This window comes from Penicillium diatomitis, assembly GCF_028827545.1.
Source record: "Penicillium diatomitis strain IBT 30728 chromosome Unknown utg000008l_segment0_segment0, whole genome shotgun sequence".
Classification (NCBI taxonomy): Eukaryota; Fungi; Ascomycota; class Eurotiomycetes; order Eurotiales; family Aspergillaceae; genus Penicillium; species Penicillium diatomitis.
The window spans coordinates 1,471,309-1,497,376 of NW_026623180.1; the positions used below are offsets into that span (position 1 = coordinate 1,471,309).

General features: G+C 50.7%; 8 protein-coding genes across 8 annotated transcripts; 2 read left to right on the top strand and 6 right to left on the bottom strand.

The window, feature by feature from the left end:
• Window positions 1-20: 20 nt before the first annotated feature.
• N7539_006519 (flavin-containing monooxygenase) lies at window positions 21-1,699 on the bottom strand (the record flags this gene model as incomplete). Its single annotated transcript, XM_056936121.1, has 2 exons — window positions 21-1,361; window positions 1,418-1,699. The coding sequence occupies 2 exons, from the start codon at window positions 1,697-1,699 to the stop codon at window positions 21-23; spliced, it is 1,623 nt and encodes a 540-aa protein (XP_056789045.1).
• Window positions 1,700-2,154: 455 nt separating this feature from the next.
• On the top strand, window positions 2,155-2,568 carry N7539_006520 (uncharacterized protein; the record flags this gene model as incomplete). Its single annotated transcript, XM_056936122.1, has 1 exon — window positions 2,155-2,568. The coding sequence occupies one exon, from the start codon at window positions 2,155-2,157 to the stop codon at window positions 2,566-2,568; it is 414 nt and encodes a 137-aa protein (XP_056789046.1).
• Window positions 2,569-4,173: 1,605 nt separating this feature from the next.
• On the top strand, window positions 4,174-6,232 carry N7539_006521 (uncharacterized protein; the record flags this gene model as incomplete). Its single annotated transcript, XM_056936123.1, has 3 exons — window positions 4,174-4,511; window positions 4,633-4,963; window positions 5,048-6,232. The coding sequence occupies 3 exons, from the start codon at window positions 4,174-4,176 to the stop codon at window positions 6,230-6,232; spliced, it is 1,854 nt and encodes a 617-aa protein (XP_056789047.1).
• Window positions 6,233-7,161: 929 nt separating this feature from the next.
• On the bottom strand, window positions 7,162-9,381 carry N7539_006522 (putative 5'-nucleotidase; the record flags this gene model as incomplete). The annotated part of the gene is given in 5 exon segments (XM_056936124.1): window positions 7,162-7,738; window positions 7,756-8,664; window positions 8,727-8,920; window positions 8,983-9,193; window positions 9,278-9,381. 5 exon segments carry the CDS (start codon window positions 9,379-9,381, stop codon window positions 7,162-7,164), a joined length of 1,995 nt encoding a protein of 664 aa, XP_056789048.1.
• Window positions 9,382-9,906: 525 nt separating this feature from the next.
• On the bottom strand, window positions 9,907-11,867 carry N7539_006523 (uncharacterized protein; the record flags this gene model as incomplete). The annotated part of the gene is made up of 2 exons (XM_056936125.1): window positions 9,907-11,770; window positions 11,833-11,867. The coding sequence occupies 2 exons, from the start codon at window positions 11,865-11,867 to the stop codon at window positions 9,907-9,909; spliced, it is 1,899 nt and encodes a 632-aa protein (XP_056789049.1).
• A 1,536-nt stretch (window positions 11,868-13,403) lies between these two features.
• N7539_006524 (5-oxoprolinase) lies at window positions 13,404-17,315 on the bottom strand (the record flags this gene model as incomplete). The annotated part of the gene is made up of 3 exons (XM_056936126.1): window positions 13,404-14,735; window positions 14,794-16,162; window positions 16,183-17,315. 3 exons carry the CDS (start codon window positions 17,313-17,315, stop codon window positions 13,404-13,406), a joined length of 3,834 nt encoding a protein of 1,277 aa, XP_056789050.1.
• Window positions 17,316-17,914: 599 nt separating this feature from the next.
• On the bottom strand, window positions 17,915-20,055 carry N7539_006525 (transcription factor domain-containing protein; the record flags this gene model as incomplete). The annotated part of the gene is made up of 7 exons (XM_056936127.1): window positions 17,915-18,399; window positions 18,489-18,860; window positions 18,920-19,004; window positions 19,067-19,142; window positions 19,206-19,330; window positions 19,409-19,924; window positions 19,978-20,055. The coding sequence occupies 7 exons, from the start codon at window positions 20,053-20,055 to the stop codon at window positions 17,915-17,917; spliced, it is 1,737 nt and encodes a 578-aa protein (XP_056789051.1).
• A 1,144-nt stretch (window positions 20,056-21,199) lies between these two features.
• On the bottom strand, window positions 21,200-22,255 carry N7539_006526 (uncharacterized protein; the record flags this gene model as incomplete). Its single annotated transcript, XM_056936128.1, has 2 exons — window positions 21,200-21,750; window positions 21,853-22,255. 2 exons carry the CDS (start codon window positions 22,253-22,255, stop codon window positions 21,200-21,202), a joined length of 954 nt encoding a protein of 317 aa, XP_056789052.1.
• Between the last annotated feature and the right edge of the window lie 3,813 nt (window positions 22,256-26,068).

Consider the following 26,068-nt stretch of genomic DNA (forward strand, 5'->3'; position numbering starts at 1 on the left):
TAATCATCTTGGGGTACGCCTCACTCGCTTTTTTCGCCTTTTTCGCCTTTTTCGCCTTTCTCACCTTTCTCTCCCTTATCCGGTCTGTCAATCTTGTGTTGTTTCTTCAACTCGTTTCGGAACCACTCCTCTTGTTCCACCACCATCAGAGGCAAGGCCCGGCCTAGTCCAAAGAACACGAAGAGCGCCCACTTCCATCGGAAGGGGTTCACCAGTAGGACAAACACATACCAGTAGATGAGTTCGGCGTAAGTGAAGAAGTCAAACGCCCGTGTGGGTGCGAACTGCTTCATGAAACGCGTGAAGTCAATCCAGGTCTTCATGCGTCCCTCCGAAGGACGTGTCAAGGGATCGGTCAAAAACATAATCAGGAAGCGTGTATATATGCCAATATGCATATTGCCCACGGTGCCGATGGCGTTCACGTAGGTGCTGTTGTTGGCGCAAATGTCGGGAAACTTGGGCGGGAACACCTGGAGATACCAATCCGGCGGGCTGTAAGGCTCCTCAAAGACCTCATCTGGCAAAAAGTTGAGCGAAGGACGCTTGAAGCCGGTAGCCATCACGATGATATCTCCCTCGACCAAGCGCTCTTTGCCAGGCCCACCTTTGGGGACACCCTTTGACCGGTGATTGAATACAATGCCCTTCTCCTCCACGGAGACAATGTCGCCCCGAAGCCAGTGAGCCTTGCCTTCGCGGATTTGATTGAACAAGTCTGAATTGGCCATCGGGGTTTGAGTGAAAATGCCATCGTCGGTGGGAGCAATATCCTGAAGGTCACGATAGAAGAATTTGCGGAGCAGTCCTTCGGGGATCCACGAAAGGGAAGTTTCCTGCCCAAAGATGTTCAAAGCGAGCAAAGTCTGCACGAGAATATTGCGAGGAATCACCCATTTGTCGGAACGGGACAAGACATCAATTTCTGCGGCGCCGGACTTGACTGCAAATTCCAGGGCTTCAATGGCACTTGCACCACCGCCGACGATCAAAATCTTCTTGCCCTTGGCATCTTTGCCATCCAGTTCTGAAGAGTGAAAAATCTGGCCCTTGAATTTGTCCTGTTCGGGTAAAGACGGCGCCTTGGGATCGCCGCAGACACCTACGGCGGTCAACACACCGTCGAAGCGGCCGTACTGCTCCTCGTCGTCGTTGATGATCCATTGACCGTCCTCGGTCTTTTTCACCGAGGTTACCTTGGTGTCAAACACAGTCCGTCGTTCCAGATCATAACGTTTCCAGAGCTGGATGATTTGGTCTTTGATTTGCTGTTGAGACGGATACGCACTGTCGTAGTGGACTGACGGGTGGAATCGGTACATCAAGCTATGAACTTGAAGCGCGGAGGTTGAATTGACTCGCTATTGCACGGTGAGTACTTGTACGTTTGCGTGTCCATCCGCCGGGGGAGTCTTACACTCCAAATCCCGCCGAGACCTCGGTCCTTAGATCTCGCTTCGAAGATCTGCACATCAAATCCATGTCCAACGCAATGTGCTGCAGACGAGACACCTGTGAGACCGGCACCGATGACGGCAACCCTCTTTCGGGGCAGATTCTGGTTGTGGCCGGAAGGAGGAGGCGGTGCAGGTGAGAAGACAAATCGAAGCACCGCTTGCAGGATCAGATAGATCCACGTGAAAGACTGCACAAAGGGATGCTTGATCAGCGCCACTATAGATGATCGAGAGCCCGCCATGGTGGAATGAAGGTGGTCCGTTCAGGACACGGGCAAATGAAAGGTTGGATGAAGGAGGCGAACGAGGTCTGTTGAGGTTTGAGGGATGACTTGGTTATCTATTACTATTCTACGACTATCATGTACCAAGGGAGATGTTATCCAAAAGTGACGTGACCGGTGGAGCTTGTGTTCGTGGTTTGGCATGTGAATGTGACCGTTGGCGTTTCCCTCCTGCGGTTTCAATGGCTGGTCCTGGGCTCTGCCTCCCCTCCGAGCCAGCGAACCCCGGCCTAGACCGGATTCACGTGTAAACACGTCAATTTTGCCGACTGTCCCCGCGCACCTGCTTGGGAGTTCACTTCCACTCGTCGAGTCGTCAACAAGGAAGACGGACCGCTCGAGCTGGGATGCCGGAAAGGTCAGGACCGGGCAGTTGCCGACGGGGTCAAGGTTCAAGGGTGGATGCAATCGGAATGATGTCATTCTTCCCTGTAAAGGTTCGGTCGGCCTGGACCCGTCGACCAAAGATGAAGACTCAACAGGTACTCCGCTTTAGATCGACGCTAACATCAAGGAATATCACGAGCGAATATCACTACTACTACTACTACTACTACTACTACTACTACTACTACTACTACTACTACTACTACTATCACTACTACTACTACTACTACTACTACTACTACTACTACTACTACTACTACTACTACTACTACTACTACTACTACTACTACTACTACTACTATCACTACTACTACTACTACTACTACTACTACTACTACTACTACTACTACTACTACTACTACTACTACTACTACTACTACTACTACTACTACTACTACTACTACTACTACTACTACTACTACTCTAATTTTTCGATATAAGAAAAGGTCAAAGCTTGGAATCTGTTCAAACAAACTTTGAATGTTGTGCTATACTCCCGAATCCAACGATAGTAACTCCTGACCTGTGACTAGTATACTAGTAGGTAGTTGACTACGAGTTACAGTGGTACACTACTTACCTAAGTAGTGTACGGGTGTAAACACAGCTGGTTGAATCGTATACCTTATTGATGTGCCCACGCGCGAACTTACTACTCATTAACTTCTTAGGCGGTCCCCGCGGCGGCTAGATAAGTTACCTGAAATGGATGTCCGGTGATAACGCAGGAATACGTCCAGGCGGGCGTTGTGATACCCGGAACCATAGACCCCGAATGATTTATCCGGCAACATTATCACTAAGTCGAGTGACTAATGGGACCGAGTCTTCTGACCATCATCCACTCTTAGTTCCTTCTCAAACTGCACCAGCCACGATTCGAGATCGACTGCATACTCTTTGCCGAAAAGACAAGCTCCAAGTGTTTCAAAGGGCGATCGGTGACATGTGCAAACTTCAAGAACATGTCCGGGCCGTCATGATGTGATGGTGTAAGCTATGCGCATCATGGATCGAGCCAACTTGTTTCCAATCTCCCCTCGTATCAGGTGACTTCGATATTACGCCCTGTAGGTAACACCAGGCAGGCGACGGTAAACAAGGCGAAGAGCGTCTTTGAATGCTTTGAAGCTGGGCGGAATACCAACGAACCAACTGATGTTTTGACGCCGCCTATCTGCCCTTTGATATGATATTCTATCTGCATGGAACCCTCTACCTAGATACCATCTAATGCTAGTATTGGAATGACAGTCATAGTGACTTAGTTTCTGGCCTCGCGGCAACAGGCACCGAGCTGACTAACTCATCGGACAGCGGACAATGGCACCTTAGCGCGCTACCTATTAGTTAAAATCGGCATGGACAAAGAGATACATCCATTGCACCGCGTCTTTACCAAGACTAATGCGCTGTAGCTGAAAATGTTGGGAACATTTTTGGACCATTCCAGGCGTCGAGCAGATACTGCTTCCACTTAGAACGAGTGAGCGACAAGGCCCTGCCAGTGTTGAATTGATGTAAACGAAGCGTAAACCTGGAAGCGTAGTGTACAGTCGGGCCCTGTGGGACCGAAGACACAGGAGGCCGAACGCTCGAATATATTGAATATCGGCTCTGGGACTTGTTTTCTCCCTATTCTTCGATGATCAACTCTACTTCACCACACACATCCAGGATTGTTGTTCATGGTTCTCTTGCGCCGAATTTTTCCCAGTAGTTGATGGCAAAGGAAAACGCTGCTTCAAATTGCTTCCGAGGCCACAAGTCTGAAAAGCGGTGAACTGGAGACCGCCCTGGCCCAGTGCCCCCAAGAAGACGCGGACATTCGCCGATCTTAACCCGTCTGTCACTTTGCGCCGATAAGCTTCTTGATCTTTGTTGACCACCAGCTGCCTGCAAAACTGCGCCGAGCTGCATGAAACTGCACCTCGCAAATTTGTTCAAGTACCCATCTCGCATCATGGAATTGTGATCAGTGTCGCTTTAATCCATCGATCAGCACGTCTCAAATTCTGGGAGTCTCGCTCGTCAATCAGCCTCTAATGGCGGGTCCTCCCTCCATATTGGACGAATTCCTCGCCGGCGTCGCCGTCCAGATCCAAAACCGCGATGGCGCCAAGCTGCAAGACTTTCTGCAGATTGAACCTCCCTTGTCGGATGCCTATCAGCGCATAGTCCAGGAACTTCGACAACGATATCCGCCCGGTAACGAAAGCGAGTCCGCCCTCTTGTCACGATGCGAGGCGCTGGTGCCGCGGACCAAAGGCTCTTCGTCATGGACGGCTTTCCCGACTTTTATGAAGCTCTACTTCACATTTCTCCGCGACGTCAATACCGATAATCTACTCGACACATACAAACAGTTAAAAGCCTTGCTCAAGTGAGTGTTCTCGAGTACAATTTTACGAGACCCGGGCTCGCTTTCCTACCCGAAAGGCGCCCGATTCAATCTTAGAAAAACATGGAGGCTGATGACGAGCCTCGCTCTGCGCCATTTGCAGTCAATGCGTCCTAGCTCTTGGAGACAGTCAAATGGGTGTCATAGTACTGCCTACCGTTCTCTACCTATCAAAAGTCTTGGCAAAGCTCGCCATGGGATTAGACCGCCGGCCGGAACTGATCGCACATATGTTGCGTATGGAGGACAGCATGGGTAACGAAGAAGGTAATGAGAAAGTCACACTGGTGGAGCAGTCAGCGAACGTCGTGCGTGAGGCTTTCATCAAGTGTTTGACCGATCGCACCGGCAACCCAGGCCCTCATAGCAAGCCCGAGGGAAAGCGGGTGGGAATCTATCTCATGGCCAATCTGTGTCTCAAACTTCTCTTCCAGGTAAGTGATTTCCTTTGCCTAAGCCGCGATTCGTCGGTTCTTGGTACCTTGAAAATATTGACGTGAGAATACGGACCTCTTTAGTGTGGCAAGCTACGCAACGCCGAACAAATGTTCGCCAGTATCAGTGCCCAATCCCCTCCATTAGCGCATTTCCCTGCCTCACAGCGAGTCACCTACCTCTACTACCTCGGTCGATATCTATTCTCCAACAACTTGTTCTACCCAGCTCTTGTGGCTCTCCAGGCCGCCTATGAGCAATGTCACCGACAAGCAATCAGCCAGCGACACCTGATTCTCGCGTACTTAATCCCCTGTAACATTATCATGGGCCGTTTCCCATCTCGGGGGCTCTTGCAGCGACCCGAGGCAAATGGATTGACTGAGCAGTTCGAGCAACTGTGCAGATTGATTGTCCGGGGTGATTACATCGCATTTCGAGAGTACCTCTCCCCGAGCTCGCCTGCCGCGGAGTGGTTTTCGCGAAAGGGGATTTTGCTCACCCTCCGGAACCGTTGCGAGATCATGGTCTGGCGGTCATTCTGTCGAAAAGTCTTCATCCACAGCGGTTACCTCGGGGACCCTCAAGCGCAGGCGCAGCGTGGACCCCCACCATACCTCTACCTCGAGAAGTTGGCTGTAGCTACCAGGTGGTTGCAAGTGCAACATGGCCAATCGCAGATTTCAAAAGGAGCACGCCCCGAAGATGTTGAGTTTCACTTTTACGGTTCTCAAACTATCCACCAGTCCACCGATCCGGACTTTCAAAATCTAGACACTCCCGAACTGCCCTCAGCAGAATATCTGTTGGAGAGATTTGGGGATTACCTCGCACCTGATGGGTTTTTCGACGAGATGGGCTGCTGGCATGATAATGTGCCAGGGCAATTGATTGATGGCGACCCGGGCGCGGATCTCGATCCTGCAGACTTGAATCCGTACTTCGAGCCCACCGAAGATGGGCCAGATGCGGACAAACACTTCCTACTTATGGAAGAAATTGAGACAATTCTTGCCTCCCTCCTAAGCCAGGGCTTGATGCGCGGCTATTTGACACACAGAAATCCACGTTTCGCCATTCCTGGAGCCCGGCAACGAGGTGCTCTACCGACCGGATTCCCCAATATCTGGGAGACTATCTTCTCCCGTGAAAGAGAAGACCCAGATGTTCCCGGCTGGGTATGTCCACCACCACCAGGAGCGCTGGACGCGGCCGGTGGAGGCCGTGTGGTCAACTTGTCGGGTGCTCGACCCGTTGGAGTCCAATGAGCTCCGGGGCTTGATTGGCTGTTACGATTTGACTTCTGAATACAAACCCGTATTGCTCTGCTCAAAGGCTTGGCTGTCATAACTCAATGCTATGAATGAAGGATATTGGACAATGTTCGTGACTCGATCTATGTGGAATGATGTTCTTAAATAATCTGTATATGGGTCGTAGACCTAATAAGTTTGCCTACTATATGCCCTGCAATGGTGCCAATGGAGCGCATGAATTTCTGGAAGATAATCGCAGATACCCATGTTTGGTCGTTACGATCAAAACTTGGATTGACTATGTGTCCGAATCACAACCAAGCGGCATATGATTTATGGCGGTTATGTCGGGTGTAGAGGCAACCGCGGCGCTCTTCTTCCCGTCTGACCAGCGTGAATCATCAGACAATAATTGTGTAAACAGAGAGCTGCAATATAACGATCACTGGTTTAGGTCTATGATTTCTATTGAAGAGGTCTTTGCAGAGACCCTCACAGAAGCTATCCGCTGACAACGAAAACCATCCAGGATGAGAGTATCGATGTAGTAGCATAAACGGCAGCTTTGAACACAGCATCGAAGTATGTACTACAAGATACGCCGTATCTACTGCAACTGCTTTTTGAAACCTGCCAAGTTCCAACTGATACCTAGGCCATCTTTCTGCTTGGCAGTATGTTACTTACTTAGGTTATGCCCAGGTGTCTTAAAACCGTCACTTGAATCATCACTCATTCAATTAGCAACGTCTAAAAGCGAACAGGATTGTAGTGAATAGGATGAACCTCCGAAATTTGTCACAGTATACCAGGGAAGATGCAGATCAGCCCATCCCTGAGGCCAGTACTTCAAGTTCATTGACGAAAGCTGACCATATTAGAGCTCTGTCACCGGCTTAACAGCTATTCTCCCTTGCAACAAGATTCGTAGCGATGTATGCCTAATCCTTCTCAATCACAATTCGCCCCTCAATTCGAGGCGCAATGCCCGATGTCCAAGGGGGAATGAACTCGCGTTCTCCGTCCATTGGGTCAAGGAAGGACGATTCCAGTCCGGCATGTCGCATCCATTTTCTGACAACGCGGCGTGCGAGCTTCAGACGACGTTCTTCGTCTGCAGAGGATTTTGCAGGGGAAGTGACGTAGTTGCTCGTAGGCCGAGGCGAAGTGAGAATTTCCGGGTCATCATCAGAGTCCGAGTCCATGGCGTCGCTGTTGGCTTCGTTAGTGGCAACGTTTTCTGGCTTGACTTCTTCGGGAAATCTTCCGTAATAGTAAGCTTCGCGCCCAGTCCGTTGAAATCCTGGTCGTGACTCGAGGCGACGAGCTGGTGCTTTCTCTGCTACCGGTGATGATAGGGCTGAGGGTGGCTTGAGACGACCGCCACTATGTAACCCTCGATGCACTACTCCCCAATGTCGTCGAAGACTTGGGCTCCAACGGCGCCATTTGCCCAGAACCTTGAGGCTCAGGAAGTACTGGCGCAGAATTGTGCTGATAAGTACTCCGTTCTCCTCGCTGACGAGTTCCTCTACATCTCCCCCTCGGACTCGACAAGGAGCGAACTGAAACCGTCCTTGCCTCGGGCCATGTATCCACGAGTGGCAACAGTGTAACATCTTTCAGGATCAATGGGCTGCCCTCCCACACGAGCAAATGTCAGACGTGAACCAGAGGGACTATTCAGTTTGAAGCCGAATGCGATGTTGGAAACCTGCGTAAAACGCCCCTCAAGAGCCGGAAGTTGACTGACGCCGTTCTCCAGCGCGTCAAGTAAGGCCTGTCCACTGACCCGAATCAGCACCACAGGGTCCTCGAAAGGGAAGCAATTCAGTAGGTCCTTTAGCCGTAAAACACCAGGAGGATAGATTTGATCGCCGCGAATCGTGCCTCCCGCCATCATGGCACAGTCGGCGGAGTAATAGTGTCGCATAAGATCGCACACAAAGTTACCTAGATTCGACTCACGCTGACGAACAGTCGTGAATCGACTGTCAAGTGGGCTAGCTGTGTACCCTACGGGCTTTTCCAACTTGGCCTTGAGACTCGACGTCAACCTGTCTACCATCGCGACAGTGTCGGGGTCTTCAGGAATGGAGCGAAGCACATCTCGCCGCACAATATTGAAATTCCAGCCTTCCTCGGCGCCAGGTTTGCGGAAGGCTTCAATGTAGCTTAATTGCTTGAAATCGGTTCCGGACCGCAGCACATGAACTCCGTTGACAATGGAATGAGCATAGAAGTGATCATGACCTCCCATGACAATGTCCACCAGGCCCGAGGGCAAGCTATTGGCCAATTTGACATCATTTGGCTCACGCTGATGTGTAACAGCAATGACTAGTTCCGCCCCCTGATCTCGTAGCCTGGGTGCTAGCTCCTTGGCGGTGGCGGAGGCTGATTTGTAGATCAGGTCCGGTGGAAGAGAGTTGATTGTACCGAGCCTACTTGCAGATTAGCACTCGAAGGAGAACGGATGTAGAAGGGCAAAGTAGAAAATTCTCACCACTCTCGTTCTCCTAGCCCGATGACGCCCACCTTGATCCCGTTGGAGGAAGTGAGCATATGTGTTTTACCACAATTCGCGATCGGCACATCCTCTCCAAGAGCCGGATCGAGGACATTGGCCAACAGCCACGGGAAATGACACTGACTTGACAGATGACGGAATTGGGCCACGCCAAAATCCAGGTCATGATTCTGCAGGTGTCAGCTAGGTGTTCCAAAACAAACATGAATGTGGCTTTGACGAAGTGACTGACTCCCACACACGCGACGTCGATACCGATTTTATTCAGGAAGGGAACCATGTGACGACCCTTCGTGACAGTACTCTCGAGACTGGGATTAAAGGCATCACCCGAGAAAAAGGTAAGGACACCAGGCTGGTTCACGTATTGCGAGTCATCGCGGTAGTGATTCACGAGAGACTGAAAGCGGGGGGCACCGCCCACTGGTTCAGCGGACCCTGACCTGCAGTTCTACGTATTAGCAGAGTCCTTTTGGAAGAAGCCGGTAAAATGAGGAAGCAATATTTGACGGTCAAGACAGACATACTCAATATGATACACGTCGTTGAAGTGGATCAGACGGAGATCGGGCGAGCCTGTTCGGCCCGAATCATGGGTGACGGTCAGACCGTCGGAGTTGATAGGTACCATGAGATAGACAAGAGAGAGGGATAGAGCTTGGATCGCTTGAGTGAGACCAATGAGGCACTGCAATATATACGCTGGATGGAGGACCCGACTCGAACGCTGACATCAGAACGAGGGCAGTTAATCTGTTGTTTACTTGGAGAGCTACAAGCAAGAGACCCGAAGATCCGGGGAAGCGATCGCCGATTGTGGCTGAGTCCATGACAGGCACGGGTGCCTTGATGCCTGAGTTATCTATTCTGGGATCACTAATCTACGATTCTACGGAGGCAATCCTCCATTGTTGACCAGTAAATGTACGCTACTCCATTCTTGATACGAGCAATCCTTGAATAGAAAAAAATGATATGATTTCGTTATGAGTTCGCTATGAGATGCTATGTCTGGATTCCTCACATGGGAGGGATCTGGATTCACGCCAAACACCGCGCCAGAAGCCATCGAAAATGAAAGAGTTGAGAAGCCCTCATGGAAACCGTAGTAGCAGATTCGCCCGAAAGTAACAGAAGAAGAGTTCATGTCTCATGATTACAACTTTTGATCGGTGACCGTCCACCGTCGTCGTGAGGTGGCATTGCGATCGTCCAAAGTCTGAGCGCTGCCCCACAAGCCACGCTGAGAGGCAGTTCTCCGAGGCAGTTGCTTCAGTCCACCCGGTCCATTGGTTTGGTCAGGGTCAGTATCTGATTTCTCGTGATTCTCAGGACGTGCCAAAGTTGGATTTCCAAAATTGGGCACATAGTTTTCGTCGGCGTCTTCGTCGGCCTCGATTGTGGGGGACCTGATAGAGCCCCACAGGCCAGGTCCGCCTCGTGGCGGTGCCGAGGTCGGAGAGGAGCGCCTGTTTTGAGACCAGTTGCGCATATTTGTATTGATTTTGGGAGTGGAATCAATCACAAAGGAGCCCTGCAGGATAGAGGCGGATGGGCGAGAGGCAGTTCGATTGCGATAGGAGGAGATCGATGGTGGCGGCAGAGGTTGAGGGGCAGTCGGGGAAGTGAGGGAGGCGAGCTGGGAGGGGTTCACCCCCGCACGCAAATGATCATTAGATGCAATGAGTTGTAAAGAGTATTCCTGGGAGACTAATCGCGCTCCTCGGTCGGTCAATGAGGAAGGCAAGTTAGGGGCCCTCAAAGATTCTGGCACGCGGTCGGACGAAGGACTGGAAGCAACCCCGAGGCGATCGCGTCGCACAGCCATGGTCAGGGAGGCAGTACCAATGTCAAGAAGGACTGATCTCCCAGCAAGCGCCCCAATCAAGGCGTTGCAATCTGCTCCGTGGGTGATAATGATCAGCACGGTCTGCGTGGGACCTTCGACGGGGGATGATCCGTTCGACAATGCACGGCCTCTGTCACTGGGACTTTCACCGTCCCGATAGTAATCGATCATCTTTTGGAACCCAGCGTGTACCCTCTCGTGCATCAGACCCCACTCTTCACCGTACTCGCCTCCTGTACCCCAGTACGGGGTGCGCATGCTATCCCATTGATAGTCAATCCTGGTACAGGCGTCTCGTGCGTGCGCGACGTACCCGACTGGAATCGGATCTGAAGGAGACACGGCGTAACTGGGCGTGGGAGGTTTGTATGCAGAGAGAATCGAGGGACGAATGTCGGTGTTCAGACGGCCTAGAGCTCGGCCTCGTGGGATGGCGGGGTCTGTGGGGGTATTGAAAGTGCTCGATCGCGGTCTTTGTGACAGCTCCCCAAGGCTTGAACTACCAGCAGCGTTCCCCGGAAACACTTGACGTTCATGTTCCTTTTCGGTGGTTTTCGAGGCTGAGTCGCTGCCCCAGCCTCCTGGGAAGTGACCTGACGTCGACCGCGAATTTCTGGGGTTGGGAATTCCCTCGCCTCGACGAAGCAGCTCGGTTTTTGCCGAGACGACCATCTTCTCTGATGGAGGAGGTGGTATGATTTGCTCAAAGTAGTCTGGGGACAACCACTCGCCCAGGAAAGCGTCCACGCGCAACAGTGGCCGTTTGTCTTGGGCCCCGTTCTCAGTCACAAGATCCTGAGTCGCGCCGGAAAGGGGCGACGATTCCGAGGTATGCTCAGCTGATCGATGATGACTGAGGCCTGCACTCACACCGATAGCCGTTTGCAAACATCGTAGGTATGGCGAAGTGTGGATGATGAAATTGTATCGCAGAGGCGGTCCTGGCTTTATCGACGACGAGGTGGCTGTGGTCGGGTTGCTCGAGGCGGCAGGATGACCAAGAAGAGACTCTGGTTCCTTGCCTGCATACTGAGGTGCCTCGAGGAGGCTGGCGATGCGAAGACCCAGCGCCCTCGCCTGTAGCCAACCCCCATACGACAGCGGGGGGTCATACGGGGTAGGAGATGTGAGGTGCCAGTTCTTATCTGCTGCATCGAGGCGGGCACCATGCCTGCGTGATTTCCATCAGCTACGGCACGAATATGCCAGCTAAAGCTGAGCCATCCTCCTTACCTGGCGATAAAGACAATAGGCGGAGCCTCCGTCATTCGGAGAGGGGTCGAAGAGTAATAGTGGGGAGTTGGAGGAACCAGGAAACAATCTTGGAGTGAAATTAGCACCACGACAGCCGTAGTGTAGTTACCTTACGGCGACGGCGATGACGAGTTCAGCAGATGGATAGTTTGAGAGAGGACATGATCAGAGAAGTTGCGAAACGGCTTCAACGCCTTGTCTAAGCTGCCCACAACGTCCCAATTTTTTCCTTTGATCAGTTGACGCGACCAAAAAAGACCAAGCACGGCAACATGTGATGCTTATGTAACTGAGCAACTGCGGGCACGTGGACCCAATGGGTCGGTTAAGATCCACCGGATTTTCCATTTCGGGAGTCAACCTTAAATTCATCGATTAAATTCATTTCGAGTCCGCCTTTACCAATGCACTGCGGTGATGTTGTCTCGCTGCTACCTCCCCGGCCAGCCGACAACTGACGATTGCTTGTCCAATAAAACCCTCCGGAGAATATAGCGAGATGCACACTGGTCGCGCCTGCATCGTCGGACCAAACGATCCGTGCCTAGGGGAAGACCCGGCTAAATTCTCTAGAAGTGGATGCGACGACCGATGACGTGAAAGTCAAACACTCCGTTCTGAGTCAGTATGACCCGAGTATTGCCCGAGGGTTAAATCGTTGCGATCATCCGAGGTTCAATCGCGTCCCCCCTCAAGTTCGGTTAGTGAAGAAGTTTTTTTTCTCAGGCGAACTTGATCGTATCCACACTCACCTACGCAGCATCACGACTATGAAGGCGTACCTGGATTTAGAGTGAAAGATCTTTCGTCAGCGGGGCCAGTGGCAAACTGTATTCGAGCAAATCACGGTCCACTACAGCCGACGCTCCGTACGGCGTACAGTAGGAGTATGTCGTGACTTCGATCGTTCCTCAAGAGACCTATTTGAAGTCGAGACTGACAGAAACTCGCCTGATGAGAAAATCTATGTCACGGGTCGTGTCGCGCTTTGTTGAACAGCCATGAAATTGTAGGTCATCACAATCAGAAAATGAACGAATGCTCAATATTGTCTGTCTCCAGATCAATCACTTGAAAGTTCTGTGTTGTTGAAGAGGCCTATACAGAAAGATAAAGTTCCATTTCTTTTGACACCATGCTGTTCTTTACTACGAGTGAGTTAAGTCATTCAAAACACCCGAACTATCTGGCTGTTCTTCTTCAGGAAGAGAGTGTAAGCACTAAGTTTGTAGCGTTCTATCTATTAGAGGCTACTGGGAAAACGTAGCAGACCCAAAAGAGGGGAGAAAGGAATGGTGAGATTGCATCTGGTGAGAGGTGCCTATCTAAGCTACGAAGGTGGTGTGCGTGGGCGCGCACCACGCTGGTGACACGCCTGACCACCAAGCTATCTCAACACTATCTACGACTGCCAGCCAAACCAGTGCCAAATTATCATCGCTGAATTCCCAGAATCATGTAATCTTAGTCTTGTATGTATAATCGTCATCTGAAAAGATCAAGAAAAGTAGGCCTTCACCTCAAGTGTCTAGGCCTACATGAGATTGAATTCAACAAGCGACATCTTGCAAGCCCCAGCCGCCACCACCAGCGGTCATGATGACCACTCGATCGTGCGTTTGAACAGAAACTGTATTCTTGCCCCCGATATTGATACAGCGTTGCTCTCCACTCTGTGTGTCCTTGGTGATCCACATATTGAGGCCCGACTGGGCATCTTCACCACCTTCCAACCCATAGGGACGGTGCACGCGGCGCTCAGACAAGATGGAGCATTGCATGGGAGCGAGGAACTCAATATCACGAATGACTCCCTCTCCGCCAGGATTCTTGCCACGACCGCCCGAGCCGTTACGAAGGGTGAATTGTCGAAGCAATGTAGGGTAGCGCTTTTCCAGGATTTCGGGATCTGTGATGCGAGTGTTGGTCATGTGAACCTGCACACCACTCTGGCCGTTCCAAGTACTTCCTGCACCACCACCACCGGCGATGGTCTCGTAGTAACCAAAGCCCGGCGTGATGACTTTTCCAGTTTCGGCATCGATCTTGGCGTCGGTACCGAAGGTCAGATTATTGCAGCAACCCTGGGATGCAGCACAGGCTCGGAACGCCTTGAATACAACGTCGGTCACACGTTGGGATGTAACCACGTTGCCTCCAACAACTGCTGCCGTCTTTGTTGGAGAGAGGATGCTAGGAGACGGGACTCGAATGTCGATCGGAGCCAGGCACCCCTGATTGAGCGGAACATCGGCGTTGATCATGCAGCGGAGGCAATAGATGATGGCTGAATGGGTGATGGCAATCGGCGCATTCCAACTGCCGTAGACCTCGGGGCCTGTGCCCGCAAAATCGAAGATTGCAGATCCTGAAGATCCGTCAATGGTGACTTTGAGACAGATGGGAGTGCCGTCGTCCATGTAGTCAACCGCTTCGAGAGGCTTTCCCCCAAACTTTCGATGCAGACCCTTCAACAAATTACGAACGGCAGTCTCGGCAGTAGCCTGTATGGCATACATGTACTTTTGAACCGTGGTCACGCCGTACTCGTTGATCAGGGTCTGAATCAAATTGATACCTCGCGTGTTCGCCGCGATCTGCGCCTTGAGATCAGACAAATTATCGCTGATGCATCGAGCTCCAGAGCAACCAGGGTATTGCGAAGGCTTGGTGACTAGGAGTTCAATCAGACGAGCCTCGTCAAGCACTCCGTTGCTAACGATCTTGTCGCCCTCAATCGCAGCGCCTTCCTGCCATAGTTCGGTGGATTTAGGTGGCATGGATCCTGGCAAAATTCCACCAATGTCCGCATGGTGTCCTCGTGAGGCGACGTAGAAGATGATCTCACTGCCGCCTGGCCTGTCGAAGACGGGCGTGATTACCTAGACAAAGCGTTAACCCAGTCCGGTACAGTTATGAATCCAGGACGCTTTCTCTTACCGTGATATCCGGGAGGTGGGTGCCACCACAACTGGGATGGTTCGCGACAAGAACATCTCCGTCCTTAAGATTCCCCAGCCATTTCTGATGTTGATATCGGACAGCAAACTGCATGGAGCCCAGGTGCACGGGAACATGAGGCGCATTGGCAACCAATCCTCCGTCTGGCGAGAAAAGAGCGCACGAGAAATCCAGACGCTCCTTGATATTAGTTGACACGGATGTCTTCTGAAGTGTCCGTCCCATTTGCTCGGCGATGGACATGAATCTGTGTCCGAAGATGCTCAGCTTGATTGGGTCGACATCGGCTGCTTGTTGAGCTGCTGGGATTAAGCTTGTTTGTCTATCTTCCAGTATATCGATGACAATACAAGTCTCAAGTATATTGGCTACCGCCTTGGGAGCGACAACAATCGTTTGCGTTTTATCAATAATCATAGCAGGGCCTTCAATACGAGTGTGTCGTTCCAGCTGATTAAGCAGATAGACCGGAGTATCAACTCGCGCACTATGGCCATCGAAGTACGCCGAAGTTGTGCCTGCAGGCGCTGATGTCACGTTGCGAAGAGTGGCATCATTGAGCTGTAATATAGGACTGCGCTCAGTACGAACTTTCGACGAGGCGATGGATCGCACACGAATATCGTCCACTAACACAGGCCGATCGGAGTTGAAATTGAATTCTCGTCGATGACGCTCACGGAATTCAGCAAGGAAATCAGAAGTATCCTTTGGCCGTAAGACCATCAGGCTAGTATCTGATCCTTCATAGCGCATGTTGAGATATTGTTCATGTCGCACCTGGTTCGGCTCGAATCCTTGACCCTGCATTTCTTTCGTGGCGGCCGCGGCCATATTCTCGAACCGCTGAAGAAGGGAGCTCTGAGAAGCAAGATAGTCCGACGATACCGGCTCTTGAGACTCCTTGACCACCTCTGCAAGCGCCAGACCATAAGCGGACAAGACTGAGGAGTACTTGTGAATGATGATGCGCGAAATTCCAAGAGACTCAGCCACAGAGCAAGCATGCTGACCTCCAGCGCCTCCAAAGCAAGCCAAATGATGCGATGCGGTCTCAAATCCGCGAGCCTCGGTGAGATTGCGAATGGGTCGGGCCATTGACTCGTCAGCGACCTTCAAGAATCCTAGCGCGACATCCTCGGCCGAATACTCGGACTGTGACCTCTGCCGACGCTCTTCATTGATTTCCGTGGTAAGCTCATGGAACTTCCTCGCAGTGATTTCCGTGTCGAGCGGTTCGTCCTCGTTGGGACCGAAGATATGAGGGAAATATTCGGGCAATAATCGACCCAAAAAAGGTTGGCATCGGTCACAGTAAGGGGCCCTCCTTTCCTGTAGCACGCAGGGCCTGGATGAGCACTGGCAGACTCTGGACCAACGTAGAAGAGCCCATTGCGGTATGTCAATATCGAGCCGCCACCAGCCGCCACCGTGTTGATGTCCAGTTGCGGTGACTGGATCATGATTCCCGCAACCTTGGACCCAAATACATGCTCCAGGTGTCCATCATAGCGTGAGACGTCAGTAGATGTGCCACCCATGTCAAAACCAATGACGGGAATTTTCTCAACGGGATCCCAGCTCGTCGCTGCGAATCCCACTACCCCGGCAGCAGGCCCAGACAGAATAGCCTTCAGCCCGCTGAATTTGCGAAAATCGACCAAACCTCCATCAGACTGCATGAACTCGAAGCGACAAGACTGGTTGCTGCCGAGGCCGCCTTCGAAGCTGGCAGAGATAGAGTCGATATAAGTCTTGATCACAGGGGTAAGGTAGGCATCAGCTGCAGCTGACATTCCTCGTGGCACCACCTTAATCATGGGCTGGAGCTTGGAGCTGAGGGTAACAGAGAATCCCATCTGCTCCGCAATTTCGGCGATCTGGTTCTCGTGGTCCGGATATGCATAGGAGTGTACCAGAGCTACTGAGAGAGATTGATAACCCTGCTCCTTGAGACGTTGCAGCTCGGCCCGTACATGATCAAGATCCAATTCTTGGACGACCCGAAACTTCTCACCAGTCACACCTTGGACCAATCGAGCGTCGGGAAAACATTTGTCGTCAGCTGCAGAGTGACAGGGTACCACTCGCTCATTCACTTCGACAACACCTTCGGGCAGCACACCGGGGCGTGTCATGGATAGGTCAAAGATCGCTGGGCGAGATTGGTCTCCAATTTTGAGAAGATCACGGAAGCCCTTTGTCGTGAATAGCACTGATCGGGCACCCTTGCGCTCCAGTAAAGCATTTGTAGCAACAGTTGTGCCCATGCGAAGGCAGCCAATGCGGTCGAGCTTCAATGGCTGGCCACGGGGGTGTGGCTTGCCGGTAGCGAGCTCTAGAATCTGCCGAATCCCCTCCGTTGGGGCATCTTGGTAGTGAGATGGGTCGACCGAGAGCAACTTCAAGATGATATCAGAACGACCAGGCACGATGGCATGTACATCTGTGAACGTGCCCCCTCGGTCGATAGAAATGGTGATCTTGCCTGTGTTGTCCATCTCGATACTTCGCCAAGACTGGTACTTGGCCAGGACAACGACTTTGGAGAGATATACAAGAACCTGGGATCTTATTTATGACATGGACCCCTCCAACTGGTCCTCAATGCTTTGTGATTTGATTACCAACTATTCGTCTCTACTGAAGACGAGTCACGTGTCGGGCCGATGGCCGGCTATCGGGACCGTCGGGCCGACGCAACAACTCGATAAGCCACTGGCGGCTTTGAGATCAAGCTTCTTATCATCTTCAAGTCAAATACCAAGTCCCAAAACATGCACCCCTGGTGGTCAGCAGGTAGACGGGGCCTCAGATTCTGAGCCTGTGGCGTTCTGATATGGGCTCTAGTACAAGTGGCGGTCATTTGGTACGCAAGTTGCCGTCAGAACGATGATTGCCAGATTTTCTGACAGTAACTTGCGGCTGTTCCTAGTGCTACACTAGCACACAGTTACACACTCGTCGCGAAACAGCATCAGCAGGCCAGATTTCTAACAGTGCATCTATCCTAAGAAGCCTAGTAAAATTGGAGCGAGGTCGAATGTAAAGAATTCTCAGTTTGTCAGATTCATGAATCAGGTCGGTGCAACCCGCAAGACTAACGCCTCAAAGTACTCTCAATCCAATCCGTATCCATGTCGATATTGATCTGGTCCAGAGCACCTTCCCATAGAGCTGGATCATCGTCAAGACTAATCTGTAATGATGCATTCCCGAATGATGGGAAGAGAGAAGCTTGCTGCCAATCATTCAACGCTATCGGTGGCGTCTCTGGATCGGCAGCTGCAGCTCCTGAACTCGGCGCTCTGTCACTGTTTGGGTTATCACGAACTTGTAGGTCAGGATTAGGGTTCTGCTCAGTATTCCCATTGCACTGGGGATCAATCGCTGTCCTAAGTTCCAAGAGAAGGGCGTGACGTGATTCAAGATATGCATTGCCTTTGTTGGCCATTTTTCGGAGAAGGTTGAGAGCCATGTCCATCGAACGCTCGTTGGCTTCGTTATATGGGAAGGCAGCGTTAACCATGACCAGTAATAGTGCTGCAGCAAAAATATAATCGCCATCCAGATAACCATATGTAGCTGTCACATAGCATTACTCTGTCAGCAATTGCCCTGCAACAAGTGGTCGAAGCAATCAGTGCCTGAGTAGAAGGCGAGTTGGTTCATACCAATCAGGCTGTGCTTATCAGCGGCATCCATGATCATGATGGTGGCTCGGGCCGCAGATATACAGCTTTCGATAACTGCGACGGTATTTGGCGCGAGTCCATCTTTCCAGTCTTCTAGGGTGGTTCCGTTCGCGCCGGCGTCAAGGCGTCTTTTGATAACGTAAAAGACCAAAGGTCGTGCTGTCATATTGACGCATGAGTAGAAATGCAGATTGACTGATACAGTCTCCCGGTTCACGTGTGACTCTAGCTCGTTGAAGTCAATCCGAAGGGAGTCCGGGATTGATCCCAACCAAGCTGACAGGTCGTTCATGACACTTTGGACCGATTTGATCAGGTTGGAACCGGAGCGAGGTTTCTTGCGGTAGATTTCTAGGGTCGAGTTTGGTCAGAGGAGAAAGGTCTAGGGTCAGATTTTGGTGAAGGCCCACCTTCTCCAATCCGCCCGAGGATTCGAGAGACTTGTGTGTAATAGGTCAAGACAATCGATGGCCAAGGATCGCGGATTGACCCGTCCTAACACCAACATTTGATTCAGTGAACAGTGAAAAGAGGTGGAATGCAAATCGAAAACGTACAAGAGCAGCCGGCCAAGATGTACCTATATCGTCATCTTGAATTGTGATCGGATTGCCTGACCTGACCGAGAGGACGCTATAGATCAAAGATGAGTAACCAAGATGATAGCACTGCCCGGGTGGAAGTCAAACTTCTTACCGGTCCAGACTGTAGACGGACCACCACGCACTGCGGCGGCGATTGCGATCCTTCTCACTGATCATAGGGTCGGAGACTTCTTGATGAAGCCCTAGTGAAATTGCCATGCGCAGGGCAAGACCGATCTGCCAAAAAAAAATCAAGGACTTGTAAGCTTCTGCTCGACGAGAGATTGATATCACACCCACATATCGTCAACGTACGTAAATGAAAGCGGCATCTCGTCTATTCAGATTTTGCATAAAGTAGGCAACATAGCACAGAACCTCAACGAAGAAGATTGAGCCTTCTTCGTGAATATCTGGCAAGAGTTCCAGTGCATGTTTAAAGAACTTGAAACCTGGAGGACCGTCATCCCCTGACCACTGATTTACCGAATACATCAGACCAAATGCCAGTACTAAGAGGGTTTGGCAGTAGATGAGACGGTTCTCGAGTCGCGAGAAATCCGCAGGTCGATTGTAGACGAAAAGCAGTCGTTCCTCGAACTGTCGGGGATGAATAAGGGAAAATATGGTACCGATGTAGGAGAATTGCACCCAGAAAAGATGTTTCGCGAACTCGATCGGGGGGAGACCCGGAAGAGATGGCGTAATAGACCGTTGTAGAGACAATGGGTCACCGTATAGCGGACGCGCATCCCAAGCCAGGTTTTTTGAGCCAGGGTTGAGGCGCTCAACCATATGAGTAGCCGCAGAGGGTCCCAGGAAGTCTGGAGTCTGTCGGATGAATCATGTCACGCTCGTACTCTAGATTGGATGAACTGACTTACGATGTTCGCCTGATCGATGCAGAAGCACATTTCTGGTTCCCTCATACCACCAGTCATCTCGTTCAAGGACGGTCTCATTTTGGGAATTGCCGGAGGCGGAAGCTTCAATAGTATGTGGTGCAATTGGAGGCGTATCGAGACTACAGTCGTGAAGGGAGGATTCTCGCCTCTGTAGATAGCGCGACTTTTCTCGCCCCTTTCTTTTGGCCTGAGAACGAGATGTTGCTTGCGACGGCTGTGGCGATACCGGCTGAGCATGAGACAGGGAGAGTAGTTCACGATACTCCCTAGATGTCTCATCAGCTTGAGCGACATTTTTGTCTGAATAGGTATATTCCAATTATACTATCGAAGTAACATGCCTTTCTGTGATGGAGCGGCGCTTTTCAGCCTCCGAGTACACGCATGTCGCTCTGACATCGACACATGCCGCGCATGGGAGTGGAGGATTTCCTGCGCATCGTGTTTTTCGAGAACGACACCGATTGCACCTGGTAGTGACGAAAGATGTTGGAGGTAGTGCCCTCTGTGTCGGTTCCTTTCTCCAGAGGATCAAGGTCCCTGCTCCATGTGTGAGATATGTACTTACGCGACAAGAGATCGTGTTTTTGAGAGATCCTGTAGTCGACGCACCACTCCTTTGCCGTCACTCATGATACGTGACTAGATGAGGAACTCGATATCTCGGAGAGAGAGAGAGAGGGGGGGGGGGAGGAGAGAGCGAGAAGAAAAGGCGACATGCACAGAGGGCCAATCCAACTGTCCACACAATTCAGATCATGGATTCAAGGTTCAAGGCCACTGCATCACACCTCCAATATCTGAACTGGTGACCCTCAGCCTGCCGTGATTTGACTCTCACCAAGTAGCACGGTGTCTTCCTGTGTACCACTCTGAGGGATGTCTGTAGTCTGTAGTCTGTAGAGATGGACTACGACACCCCGTGCCAGCGGAAAGAGAGTAAGTACTGTTGGCGATTGTTGATCGGTCCGACGGCCGCGTTTCCCCGCCCGAGGCGGTTGTAGCCGATAGCGGCCACGATGGGAAAGTGGGAGGGGAAACAACCCAGCGGAAGATCACATGCGCACCATCTTCCTGTTCAGCGTTGCGAGTTGCGAGTTGCATCTTTGCACTCGACCTTTGGCAGTAGTCTAGTCACTCTAGTGTATGGTAAGGATTAAGATTCAACTCAAAGCTCAAACAGTCCACGACCGTCTGAACTTCAAAAGATGGCAATGCCATTCGGAGGACTAGCAACACCTCCCGGGACCTTCAATGGGACACTGCTAAAGAAAAAGGTCCAACGCTGCCGTTGCCTACATTCCTGGCTCAGCCGCTCAAGATCGAAGAGTTCTCCGATGGGCATCCCCCAACCCGCCAGCAGCCATTCATGCAAAAAGAAATCAGGTTTCTGAGGAGGCCACGCTTCAAAGCTGGGCATATCACCGGCGACGGCTGCAAAGTTGTTTTCCCAGATCCAGCGGAGTGTCTCTTTCGAGGACTCGACTCCGATCACGGGCGGCGTCTTGTAATCCGCCAGTTGCTGACACTCCACCGGCGAGAGCTGTTTGTAGGATTGGGTCCATCCGGTGCGAACGAAGAGGATATCTCCAGTCTGAAAAGTAACTCGCTGGCTGCGAGCCACCTCTTGAAGAGTCGATACGGAAATCGATTGGGTGTCGAAGCAATCCACCTCTTGCCCATGGGCTTCCGCCCAGGCTTTGTAGTCGAGGAGTACACCGCGTCCGACGATACCACCATGTTCCACCCAGACTACAAGAAGACATCAGAAAGCTGCCGGTGGGTGGTCCATATTTGAAGATCAGGCCGGGTGGCTATCACAGGTCCACTCGCCCTTGATCTCACAAGACTCACCATGTACACCATTGCGTGTGGAGCGCTCAATGTCCTGCTGGGAACATCCATTGAAAAACACCGATCCATCTTTGTATCCAAAATGACGGAATCCATCCCATTGTGAGCTGCTTTGGGTATTAAAGGTCAAGATATCATCATTGACCGGTCGCGGAGCTTTGTTCTTGAGTGTATGTTCAAATGGCACCCGTCCAAAGCAGGGCACGGCCATACTGTCCAGAGACCAATCTGTGGAGACTCGAACTCCTTCTTTAATCTCCTGTGCGGCAGCTCTGGTGGTCGCGGGGGTGAGTAAATTAAGCATGCCCAGTTCATCATGCTCTCCAAACAGACCCCAAGCATTCCCGGCTGGACCGTCCTTGCGCAGCGGCAGAGACTCAAATGGTGGTTTTGCGGTGGTCATCTTGAACCAAAAAGGTGGTGTCAGTCAAAAGCTGATGCCAATTGGTTGCTCGAGATGCAAACGATTTGCAGAGAACTGAAGCTCAGTCTTGAGCGTAGACGTTGTAGCGAGAGATGAAGTTGTGTTCTTTCGAAACTGGGATTTGGTTGATCTACTTCCAAGTTATGCCGATTGATGGATGCTTGAATACCCCGCAAATTGAACAGAGCTCGGCACTAGTAATGACGCGCTGTGACCTCGGTCAACATTTCGGCGTATCAGTATCGTGAGGTGACCCCTGTACTCCTGTACTAGGTGTGTGTAGGTATGATTGGACGCAGGATTCATACCCATTAGCTACCCAGATTCGATATTCACCTCACCTTATCGTACTTTGATGGTGCAAAGTAAAGCAGTTAGAGAAAGGGCCGGTCGGTTGTACCTCAAAGTTGATTCGTGTGATGCCCGCCCGACAGTTACAGGTAGCAGGTCAACCTATCTTCCTTCAGTACCTGTTGTTCAACCTATACATAGTACATCCAATCTCTAAGGTAGCTCGAAGCTGGCACGAGATTCATGGATTCAACCATGGATGTACGGGTGACCTCCCTGTACGGCACAACCATTTCATATGTGGTGTGCTCAACTCATTGACAACTGAAATGTTGGAAACTACCTCCTACTTATATCCTTGATTCAGTACCTCCTACCTACTAACTAGAGGAAATGGATGTTGGACACATTAGGGGGTGTTTTCCAGATATCGAGGTGGTATACACCGTAGAGAGGGATGTTGTACCAATGTTCATTAGATAAGGTGAAAACATCGTCCGGTATAAGATCCTGTCTAGGCCCGGGCAGACGCCCGGTCTTCGTTGGGATTTTTGAAATACTGTAGGTGGCTGAGGCTCTAGACATGGCAGATAGTATATACCACCGCTACCAACCTACGACGTAAGAGGTATATACCCGACTGTGTGCATATATACCTCCCTGGGCGGGTATCATCTACTTGAATCTGGAATTGTTAATTGTCCCGCCATTTCATGATTAGGCTTTATATTAATTGAGCTTTATCTTTAATGTTGAAGTAAATGGGTTGAGTTCGTTCGATAAGTATGTTAAAGATGAATTTGCTCCATATAACCAGTCAAACAATTGATTGATGTAAACGGCGAACTGCCTCTATTAGCCTGAAAAAAAAGGCAGTTCTGGAACTGCTATATATACTCGGCCAGGAACCACCGTGCTAACCTAAAGTGGTAAGGGGTCGCGACCGGGGTCATGGTCATGTGACAGTACCAAATGGGTGTGCGTTCACGTGATAGGGTGGCCGCGCTTCCCGTGTGGTCCGGTACTTAACTGCTGCTCATGGCCTTTTACTATATATAGCCTTGTACCTAGTTAGTAGTTATGCCAATGTCAATGTTGAATGATCCCACCAGTTGCCATGAGGTAAAAGGCACCATTCTCTCCCACCATTTAAAGATATACCCGGTTTGTCGTCATCGGACCCGCTTCCTCTAGCGTGAATCGGTCCCGGACACTACCGCAGGTGACTAGGCGAGTAGGTCTCCCGCTGATCCAGCCCAAAGCCGCGTCATGAGGAAACACCATATGGAGACTCTAAGCATGATAACACCACTGCATCCGTTCCGAGTCCATGGAAAGTGTTATCTTCCATAATAATAATGATAGGGATTCTATACATACTATTATATTGTAACCATGAGACTTCTCGCACAGAAGAGTCTCCGTGATTAAGCTGGGAACCAACTCCATCGGGGAACTTTTCGAGACCTACTATTCAATAACAATAGTTGGGACTTATAGCTTGGACTTGAACCCTCCCGTCGACCTGCAGGGGTGTATTGTCAGTTGATAGATCAGAAACCTAATTAGTACCTCCATCTGAACACACAGCTGTACATCATCCTATTCATATGGTGCTGGAAGTGTTCTCCCTTCCACCGCTTTCAAGGGGCTATTTGAAAGTCCATACACAATGTTGAACTAGGGTTCGCGCCCGAGAGATGAAAGACGGTCGGGTCGGCACACCCACAAGCGAGATCCAGACGGCAGCTCTCCAGAATACTAGAGGAAGAACTTGGTGTTATTATTGTTGTTATTATTACTATCTTAATTATTGTTGTTGTGATATTGAATTAATAATTAGCAATGACATCTTCACATAGGAGGTACCGTAGAGTGTAGACAGTCGACTTCCAATTCGACACCAAGAGAAGATCGTCCACCTCTGCTACAATCGCCACGGTCTGTGACATTCGGGGATGCCTCCGAGTCGCTCTGGAATCGAGTTCCATCCATGTGATTCCAGGTCTGGCACTGGCCCCTTATATCTTTGTGATAAGGTTGGCTTTGCATCTGGAAGGATACGTTCTCCTGATCAATCCATGATGGTCCAACTTCTTCTAATGGTCTGAGCTTGGGTATAGTGTCCTTCAACCTTTAATATCTTCTATGTAGTGCCCATTGCCCAGTAAACGAATGATGTCTGTTCAATATGTGCCGAATACATGGTAGGTACCTAGGAGGCTGGACTTAGGCTTGGCAAGGTAGAATGTTCACACAAGAAAGTGCAAGTACAGTCCGGTAGCTACATAGGTACACCGTGGTCCAGTGCTCTGTTCTCTGTACAACTACTATATATAGTTCAGTAATGTAATGCGCCAGTCGACTCAGTCTGTTGAGTAGAGTAGTACGTACTCATCCGTGGTTTCACTCGGAGACATCAATCGGATCGGGGGAGTGAGCGAATTGAAGTCTAGAACCAAAACTCCACTCTCTTGACCCGAGCGTTGGTTGGGACCTGCAGGCGTTCTGCAAAGCAAGTACAGTAGCGTATTAACGCTATCAGGTATACATGCTCGAGTAAGTCGGGTGGATGTTGCGAATATTGCAAACCCAGATCACGCGATATTGATTGGATATAGACTTCCATGTGCGCAGCTTTATCTACCTGTACTAGATTTTAGATTTGACTATAGTCAAAAGCTGGAGCTACGAACTGACTGACTCTGTTTGCTCAATGATTATGATCGACTAGAAGAATGGTCGACCGTGCTACCGTTGTACCACTCAAATTCCCCTCAAGCGTCCAAAACTGGGCAGGCATTCCACCATCTGGGGTCAGGTCGACCGGCTGTGGGGTGGTGCGTGAGACTTGCTTGCCTAACAGTCATGTCCACTCGCACAGTCGCCCAGTCTCACAGCAGTACCACTTGCCGAGGATTTGGACAGGCGATGACGAACCACCAAGACAAGGAATGGACTCACCTGGATGGAGCATCCGGCATACTCCAACCATATGTATTGGCATTCATCAAAGAGACCCGCCACAACGCGTCGTCGGGGATCCACTAGACCCACTAGTGGAACGACGACTCACTCACTTGGCTGGGGAACTCTTGCAGTCAACGCAGCCTTTTGGTAAATTTAGCAGTGGCAATGCTAGAGGGACGTTGAGACAGAGAGTCATTGCTCCTAGCCTCCTAGCAGTATGATGGCTGGAGCATATACCTATACCATCACAGCACTACGTTGCTAGTTGTTCTACTTGGGATGAGATTTTTTGGCTACGACGACAATTGCATAGATAGGTATGACCGAGGTATGCTAAGGTCATCAGGCTACAAGAGAGTACCTTAGCTTACCTACTACTTAGGTAGTGCATACTAGGTAGATAGGCAGTCACCAGTGGTGTATACTGTATAGTACCGCACAGTTTCATGATCAATAATAGTGGTTCTTTCGCGATGATCCGACTATCCCAGAGCATTTTCCTGGTACCCAAGTAGTACAGTCCGTGTGGTG